The sequence below is a fragment of the Thamnophis elegans genome, chromosome 12, assembly GCF_009769535.1.
Source record: "Thamnophis elegans isolate rThaEle1 chromosome 12, rThaEle1.pri, whole genome shotgun sequence".
NCBI classification, from domain to species: Eukaryota; Metazoa; Chordata; class Lepidosauria; order Squamata; family Colubridae; genus Thamnophis; species Thamnophis elegans.
The window spans coordinates 7442065-7451664 of record NC_045552.1 but is presented as its reverse complement, the minus strand read 5'-3'; the positions used below and the strand labels follow the sequence as shown (position 1 = coordinate 7451664).

Genomic DNA, 9600 nt, shown 5'->3' with positions numbered 1-9600 from the left:
TGTTCCGACAGGCCTGGGGCTAAAGAGCTTTTGACCCCCCCCTCGAATGGTATGATTGTTGTGTGCTTTTAAATTGTGTATTGTTTTGTTTGTCTTTTTATCCCTTGAGCCACGGTGGCGCAGTGGTTAAATGCAGCACTGCAGGCTACTTCAGCTGACTGCAGTTCAGCAGTTTGGCTGTTCAAATCCCACCAGGCTCAAGGTTGACTCAGCCTTCCATCCTTCCGAGGTGGGTGAAATGAGGACCCGGATTGTTGTTGGGGGGCAATATGCTGACTCTGTAAACCGCTTAGAGAGGGCTGAAAGCCCTATGAAGCGGTATATAAGTCTAACTATTGCTATTGCTATTATCTGTATCCCCTTCCCTGACTTGGATTGTGAGCCGCCCTGAGTCCCCTCCGGGGGAAAAGGGCGGCATATAAGTGCAATACATTCCAATTCCAATTACCCACAATCGCGGATCTCCGGTTCACTTTTCAGCCCGTTTCTTCGGCTCGGCGTTGGGCGTGTTTCGAGGTCAGTTTCGTAGCCGGATCTGGATCCCGAGCGTGTTGGAGGGAAAGGGGGGGGGAGAGATATGGGGAGGGGAAAAGAGATTCTCTGCCCCTCTTGTTACCAGCCTCCCCCCCCCCGCCCTCCCGCTGCCGCCTTCCTGCCCCTATAAAGGCCAAGTCCCTTGAGGCGCCGCCAGGCACTCCGCTCCGTCCCCTCTCGCCTTTTCACACTTCGGCCGGCCCTCCTTGGGCAGCCCCCGCCCCGGCTCGCCTCGCCCCGCCCGCTGACGAAGTGCCCCAGCCCCGAAGCACCAGCAAGTTCCTCCGGCGCTCGACGGGGCTGGTTGGGCAAGAAGTTGGGTCCGGAATTCAGCGAGCGCCTCGACTTCAGCACTTTCCCGGGACGCGGATTCTCTTTGGGCTGCTGTCCCCGTTTTTTCCCGTTGCTTTCCACTTTTTCTTTCTTATCACTTTCATTTCTTTCTTTCTTTCTTTCTCCCTCCCTCCCTTCTTTCTTTCCGTTTGTCTTTCTTTCTTTCTTCTTTTTTCTTTCTTTCTTTCTCCCTCCCTTCTTTCTTTCCGTTTGTCTTTCTTTCTTTCTTTCTTTCTTTCTTCCTTCCTTCCTTCCTTCCTTCCTTCCTTCCTTCCCTTTCCTTTCCCCCTCCTTCCCACCCTCGTCCTGGCTGCCTGCTGGTTGCTCAAGAGGCAGGGATGGGGGGCCGCCCAAGGGGTCTTCAGCCCCTGCCTCCCAGCGCCGGGCGCCAAGCGCTCTTCTGCCCCCAGCAACGCTCAAGAGATGCAGATCAAACACGACCCAGCTGAGACCAGGATCCTTCACATCCCCCAGGAGCCTAGCGAGAACCTGCGTCGCCTTCGCGGACGGAAACTCTTGCTGGGCGAAGAGAAGAACCTGGCAGGCTGGTCTTTGCTGATGGCCATGCTGGGCATCTTCCTGATGGTGCTGCACACAGAGCTGGCCTGGTTCGGCCGCTGCAAGGTAAGTCGCTGACCACCAGCTCCTGACTTCTGACAGGGACCCTCTCTTCCTTCTTAAGCCTCACTTCAGCCTGGAAATCGGGTTCGTCTATTCTTGCTCCTGCTTTCATTCCAAATCACCTCGCACAGAATATGGTGTGTTTAAAAAAAAAGTAAAAAAAAAGTTTGGCTTTCTGGAAAGTTGATCCTGCCAGATTTGGGCAAATTGGCAAGGAACTTTCTCTAATAGAATAGAATAGAATTCTTTATTGGCCAAGTGTGATTGGACACACGAGGAATTTGTTTTTGGTGCCTAGGCTCTCAGTGCAGATAAAAGAAAAAAAAATAGAATGCATTCATCAAGAATCATAAGATACCACACTTAGTGGTGGTCACAGGTGACTAAATAAGCAATCAAATCATAGGAAGCAAACAGAAAATTATAAATTGTAAAAATACAAGCAACGTGGTTATAGTCATAAGTGGGAGGAGATAGGTAATAGGAAGGATGAGAAGAAAAATATAATTATAATAATAATAATAACAATAATAACAATAATATTATTATTAATAATAGTAATAATAATCCAAATCCGGCGAAACCAGCAGTGATAATTCCAGTGGTAATTGGCACACTGGGTGCTATACCAAAAGCACTGGAATTACATTTAAAACAGTTAAAAATTGACAAAATCACCATCAGTCAAATGCAAAAAGCCGCACTGCTTGGATCCGCACGCATATTACGAAAATACATTACGACGTCCTAGGCCCCTGGGTGAGACCCGACTAGTAACCAATGCCAAATCCGGCGAAACAACTGGCCGCTGTGATACAATTGTATAATAATAATAATAATAATAATAACAACAACAATAACAATAATATTAATAATAATAATAGTAGTAATAATCCAAATCCGGCGAAACAACTGGCCGCTGTGATACAATTCTGTTGTTGCGATAATAATAATAATAATAATAATAATAATAATAATAATAATATGGCAGCTTCCTGCAATAACACCAGCAGAGCTGCAAAAAACCTCCTCTGCTAGGAACGTTGTATATTTTTAAGAAGGTACTTGGTTGATACCTAGGATGCTGGCAGCAACCCGTATCAACTATTAGCACCAGTGAATGGTGTTTGTGATGCATTTTTGAATGTTCAGTTGGCTGAGTTTCAAGTATATATCATATAACAAAATAGCAATAAAATACAGTAAAATAGTAACAGCAGATTAAGTTGTGGATCCTGTTTGCATGAAAGAGGCAGACAGATGTTGACCAATGAATGCTTTTCCAGTAGATGTTTCCGAACGTTGGGATCATCCCACGTGGGGAAACGGGGAAGGGGTTGGGCTAGGATCTGGGAATCCCCAGATTTTAGTCCTTGCTCAGTTTTGGAAGCTTCCTTGAGCCCAAAACTCCCTCGCAAGGTTGTTGTGGAGATAAAATAGCAGAAGAGGGTCCTGTGTCCCCTCTTTGGTCCAGAATCAAAAGTAAGACGGAAGGCTAATTTCAGTGCTTCAAAGTGTTTCACAATTGTAGTGAACAATTATAGTGGTTTCAAATTGGGGGCTTTATCGAAAGGCAACTGGACTTTTGTTTTTCGCTTGAAGAACTGAAGAAGCTTCTTGGATGAGAAGCGAAATATCTTCAAGAAAAAAACCAAAGTCCAGCTGTCTTTTGGAAAAGCAGCCTTTGGATTCTCAACCTCGGCAACTTTAAGCTGGGTAGACTTCAACTCCCAGAATTCCCCAGCCAGCACAGCTGGCTGGGGAATTCTGAGAGTGGAAGTCCACCCATCTTAAAGTTGCTGAGGTTGAGAAATACTAGCTGAATTACTCAATAATTCTAAGGATGTTTTTGCCCACAAGTTCCGTGGAGTCCCAAAACTGTCCTCCGGCATTTTTATTAGCCAGAGTGCCATCTGTCTCTACCCAAGATAGCGCCTTATTTTAAGCAGAATCTGTCAAGATCTGCCAGAAAGTCCCTGCAATGTTGTGGTTACTGAGCTGGAACTGGGCACGTGGAGTGGTAGATTTTTTTTTTAGTCCTCTTTACAACAAGTTTGTGCGGGGATCTTAACTGGGTTGACCTCACAGGAGGGGTGAGAATACGTTAGCCAGAAAGAAAGAAAGAAAGAAAGAAAGAAAGAAAGAAAGAAAGAAAGAAAGGAAGAGGAAGTGATCTGGCCTCCACCAAAAGGACCAGGGCAGAATAAAAATAAAAACACAACATTTCTCTTGCACGTGTCCTCTTTCTTCCGAAAGAGCCTTCGGAACACATTTTTTATGGCCCCAAAAGTGGAAGGAAACGTCAAAACCATTTATGGTTTCCTAAATCAACTTGATTGCAGCTTTCGAACAATCAACCAATGTCCTCCCCTCTCTGTGTGCCTAAAACAAAATTTTGACCAACGTGCTATGTAACCAGCCCAGTCCTGTAAAATCTGTCTCCAAATTTAATGGCCACAAGTTTTCACGTGGCTTAAAAGGGAGAGAGAGAGAGAGAGAGAGAGAGAGAGAGAGAGAGAGAGAGAGAGAGAGAGAGAGAGAGAGAGAGAGAGAGAGAGAGAGAGAGAGAGAGAGAGAGAGAGAGAGAGAGAGAGAGAGAGAGAGGGGAGAAGACGTTCTCCACTATAACCACCATTCGTTTAGTGGCCAAAGTTACAATAGTCCTGAAAAATTGGATTTATAACCCATCCTCGCCTTTACGACGATTGCAGCCTTCCTGAGGTCACGTGCTCAACGGGATTGCCACTTTCCCAGCCCACTTCCGGCAATCAAATTCAGCGGAGGAAGCCAGATTTCTTAAACCACTGGGTGACCCACTTAACAACGGCAGCGATGCGCTAAAACAACGGCGGCAGAAAAGGTTGTCAAATCAGGCGTGACTTACTGAACCACTCCTTTGCTTAGCCCTGGAAATTCTGGTGCCAATTGTGGTTGTAATTCAAGGACTAGGGTACCTGCGGCTGCAAAAGGTAGACACGATTGTCGGTAGATTACTGTTCGATAGACACGAAAGCTGGTTTGCTCCTTTCAGAGAAAGCCGGGGGAATGATAGTCCTCGAGTGATGAACACAATGGATCCCAAAATGTAGTTTGCCAAGTGAAACATTTTCGAAGCGAGTTTTACCATTTTCCTTGTCACCCGTTGTTAAGTGAATCACTGCCGTTGTTAAGTTAGTGACCTGGTTGTTAAGGGAATCTGGCTTCCCCCCAATGACTTTGCTTGGTCAGAAGGTCGCAAAAGGGGATCGTACAACCCCAGTTGAGGCTGCAACCGTCATAAATACGAATCTGTTGGCAAGGGTCTGAATTTTGAGGCTGCAAAGGTGGTGACTGCGAAAAATGGTTGTAAGTCAATCAATCGGAATAGAACTGGAAGGGACCTTGGAGGTTTTCTAGTCCAGCCCCCTGCTCAAGCAGGAGACCCTGTACCATTTCAGACAAGCAACTGCTCAGTTTCCTCTTAAAAACCTCCAATCATGAAGCATCCACAACTTCTGGAGCAGTGTTTCTCAACCTTAGCAACTTGAAGATGTCCGGACTTCAACTCCCAGAATTCCCCAGCCAGCGAATGCGAATGCTGGCTGGGGAATTCTGGGAGTTGAAGTCCGGACATCTTCAAGTTGCCAAGGTTGAGAAACACTGTTCTGGAGGCAACTTCCGTTCCTCTGGTTGATTGTCACATTTTTCAGTGCTGTTGTAACTCTGAGTGGCCACTAAATGAACTGTTGTAAGTCGAGGACTACCCGTATATAAAGGGACAGTTAGAACCGCTGGGGCACATCTGTGCTGCAAAATGGCATGAAGGCTCTGCCCTCAAAACCGAATAGAGACTTAAATAGGATTTGATGATCTGACCCGCTGCAGTTTTTCTGAAGTGGCTTTGCAAACAGCTGCTGCGCCAAGCCGAGTTTCTAAATCAGCTGCAAGACCAGATGAGAGTGAGTTTTGGGCCTCTCCAGAATCTTGCACAGAATGCTTTATGGTGTAGCCGGGTACGGCTGTGCAAGAAAACGTGCAAAGGACACGTTGCCACCTTTCACGTTAAAAAAAGCGTGTTGCGATTATCTGCATCCGACTCGGGTAAATAATAGGAGAGCTATTGGCAACATCAGCACATTATACATCCGTCGATAGTATTACCCCCCGTCTTCAAAACAGGTTTGCACACTTGGATTTCCACACTGCCACTCTCTGAGTGCACGGTTAGTTTAATCTCCAATATTTCTGCCTCGTTGAAATAACACATTCTTCCACCAAACCTCGTGATTTATTTACTTATTTTATCTTCCCAAAGTTGTCCTTGCTGTTGGCAGTTATTTCAAATGTTTACCTGAGTGGATTCAGTTTGCATTATTTGCAGATTGACCCCCTCAAACTGGTGTAGACCCGGTGGAAAAAAATCAATCCCATTTTCTCTCTCTCCCCCCCACCCTTCAACGCTTCTGGCTTTGTGATCATTCTGGCCAAGAGCAACTTTAAAAAAAAACGCGAAGTGTGCGTGCTGTTTTATAAACTTTTGTAAACTTTCTGCCTGAAGTTTTGGCAGAATTAAAGTATTTCGGGATTTCTGATTGCAGGGATCGAAAACATCCCTTCTTTTGAAAGATTTATCTGTTGTGATTAAATTGGACGAATCCTGGCTGTTATGGTTGCAAGATGTGAATGGTTAAGGTGAATTAGGAATGGGGAGATCTAGGCTTAAAACTATGCTCAGCCGTGAAAGAATGAAAGTGATTTGGGGGGGGGGGGGCGTTCTCTTTCCTTAACCCTAATGCACAACAAGATCCAGAGACACGCTGAACAAATGCGGCTATCCGGTGGCTATGCAATTGTGGTGACATGAATGTTGAATGTTGAATGTTTATTTTATTTATATGCCGCCCTTTTCCCCCGAAGGGGACTCAGGGCGGCTCACAACTCAACCAAGGGAGAGGGATACAGACAAAAATTAAAACGACACGCAACAATACATAATTTAAAATACACAAGAGTCATACCATTCGAGAAGGGGGTAGAAGCTTTTTAGCTCCAGGCCTGTCGGGACAGCCAGGTTTTAAGGGCTACGCGGAAGGTCTGGAGGGTGGTGAGGGTTCGAATCTCCACGGGGAGTTCGTTCCAGAGGGTCGGAGCGGCCACAGAGAAGGCTCTCCTCCCCGGTAGTCGCCAGTCAACACTGGCCGGCGTATGGAATTCGGAGGAGGCCTAATCTGTGGGATCTAATCGGTCTATTGGAGGTAATTGGCCACAGGTGTATACCTGCCCTTTGTGTCCCGATCAGTGTATGCTTGAGCACTTCATGGCAGTGGGACAGAACACAATGTTGCTAATTTCAGGGCAAGATCTGTTTCGTTTGTACATATGTTAATCTTATATTTGACATCATAGTATGTCTTATTTTAAGCATGATGCTTCTGAGGCACATAAGCAATAAATAAAAAACCCCACCCCTTCCCTACAGGTTTGTTGTGCAGAAAGAGTGGAGGAGTGCAACATATGTTGCTTTGCATTTGTTTCATCTAACAAACGAAAGAACAAATAAACATTTGTCCATCGGAAAATGAAAAACGACGGGAAGAGAATTAGTTTCCTTCACTTTGGAATGTCCGTTTTCTTCAACATGCATTGCAAAAAACCCCGAGAAACTCCTTAATCTCCTTGTCCTCTGAAAGATGAATTTAGATTTGTGTCTCCCATGATAAAAAGTGGACAATGTTTTTGAGCCAAGAATTGCAGCAGGCTCTGGAGTGATATGTCAGGGAGGAAAACGAAAGATGAAAACCCTTTTCATTTGTATACAGGTAGTCCTCGACTTATGACCAAATGGAGACCCAAATGTCATTGCTAAGCAAGGCAGTTGTTAAGTGGGTTTTGCCCATTTTACGATGTTTCTTGCCACCGTAGTTAAGGAATCGCTGTAGTTGTTAAGTTAGTAATCCAGTTGTTAAGTGAATAGAATAGAATAACAGAGTTGGAAGAGGCCTTGGAGGTCTTCTAGTCCAACCCCCTGCTTAGGTAGGAAACCCTATATCATTTCACACAAATGATTATCCAGTCTCTTCTTAAAAATTTCCAGTGTTGGGGCATTCACAACTTCTGGAAGCAAGTTCTTCCCCTGATTAATTGTTCTCCCTGTCAGGAAATTTCTCCTCGGTTCTAAGTTGCTTCTCTCCTTGATTAGTTTCCACCCATTGCTTCTTGTTCTGCCTTCAGGTGCCTTGGAGAATAGCTTGACTCCTTCTTCTTTGGGGCAACCCCTGAGATATTGGAACACTGCTATCATGTCTCCCCCCTAGTCCTTCTTTTCATTAAACATGAATCTGGCTTCCCCATTGATTTTGCATGCCAGAAGGTCACGAAAGGGGAATCACATGACTTCTAGGATACCGCAACAGTCATAAATACATGCCAGTTGCCAAGTGTTCAAATTTTGATCACGTGAACACAGGGATGCCGTCACGGTCCCCAGGTGTGAAAAACGGCCGTAAGTAATTTTTTCCAGGGTTGTCGTAACTTCAAACAATCACTAAACGAAAGGGGTTAAATTGAGGGCTACCTGTATGAACTCCAGGAATTTGATAGCATAGGTCTGTTTCTTCTTGGGATATTTATTCCATCATCTCCCCCTTCGATCGCATTAAAAATATCAGAAGTGGCACCGTGTTTCCTCGGAAATAAGACAGAGTCTTATTTTCTTTTGACCCCCAAAATAAGCGCTTGGCCTTATTTTCAGGGAGGTCTTATTATTTTTGAGGTGTAGGAGGCGGTGAGCGTGGCCACCTCAGGGCTGCTGCTGCGTTGCAATATTTTTGGGAGGTCTTATTTTCAGGGGAGGGCTTAATTTTGGGAAACAGGGTATTCAGGAGGTTCTGACCAGTTCTGGAGAACCGGTAGTGGAAATTTTGAGTAGTTTGGAGAACTGGTAAATACCACTCACTGGGCCTGCCCCCATCTCTTCTCTGTCTTCCAAATCCCAACTGATTGGGAGGAAATGGAGATTTTACAGTATCCTTCCCTTTGCCATGCCCACCAAGCCACACCCACCAAGCAGCACCCACAGAACTGGTAGTAAAAAAATTTGAATCCCACCACTGAATATCAAGTTGGGGATGAGGTGGGTGTGACTCTCAGGGCGGGGGGTTCAAATGTTGCCTCTTGTGCCTCCAGGAAAAATTAGAAACAGGAAAAGGGGATGTGGAATCCGCCAGAGTGCATTACCTGGGCGTGCATCTCAGTTTATCTCACCTCATAAAAGAAGCATCATCTTCCTTCAAGCCGACCTGTGGATTAGCCATAAAAGTGTGGGATTCTTAAATTGCCCAACCCCACCCATATGAGTCACCTTCTCTTTTATTTCTCTTTTCCAGCCATATCTTGGCCTTTCATATTTTTTCATCTTGTGAGTAAAGAACTTCTTCCACACTTAAGGCTTTCTACAATATTTGCATTTTCCAGCCTGGTATTTGCACCGATTAGAATGTCTTTTCAAATCCGGAGAAGGAACTTGGCTTAACCCAGGGATCGGCAACCTTAAACACTCAAAGAGCCACAAAGGTCCTAACCAAAATCTCCCCATTCAATTCTGGAGCCGACCAGAAGTCCAGTTCCCCCACCATAGAGTCTCCTCCTAGCGCAGCGTCCTTTTTCCTCTACCTGTCCTAACTGAAAGCCCAATCAATTGTGGAGCTGACCGGTGAGAGGGAGCCACAGCAGAGGGATGAAAGAGCCACATGCGGCTCCAGAGCCACAGGTTGCCTCTGGCTTAGCCAAATGAATGAACCCAGCTTAACCATCCTGCCAGTTGGAGGTTATGCCCAGGATCATATTTAACCCAAAGGTGTTTTACCAAAATAGGTGTATCTACTAAGTCCATGGCTTAAAGAACTGCGAAGTTCACCTATAGTTCTCCAAAGGATTACGGTACAGGGCAATTTATATTTATAGGGTGTAAACTTCACAACAAGGAGAATCACAAGAGTGCTTGGATCAAGGCCGAGAAATTGAAGGGAGATTCGTGCTAGCTGGGGAATTCCGGGAGTTGAAGTCTGTGTGGCTTAAGGTGGCCATGATTGAAAAACACCCATCCAAAGTATAATTTCTCCTCTCTTTCTTTTG

General features: G+C 45.4%; 1 protein-coding gene across 1 annotated transcript in view; it reads left to right on the top strand.

Annotated features, from left to right (window-relative positions):
• Positions 1 to 1119: 1119 nt before the first annotated feature.
• The window catches only part of KCNN4 (potassium calcium-activated channel subfamily N member 4), a 56748-nt gene continuing 48267 nt past the window's right edge, over positions 1120 to 9600 (top strand). The window contains exon 1 of the mRNA XM_032227083.1: positions 1120 to 1491. Coding sequence (XP_032082974.1) covers positions 1291 to 1491 — 201 coding nt within the window. The 5' untranslated portion in view covers positions 1120 to 1290. The remainder of the gene's footprint in view (positions 1492 to 9600) is intronic.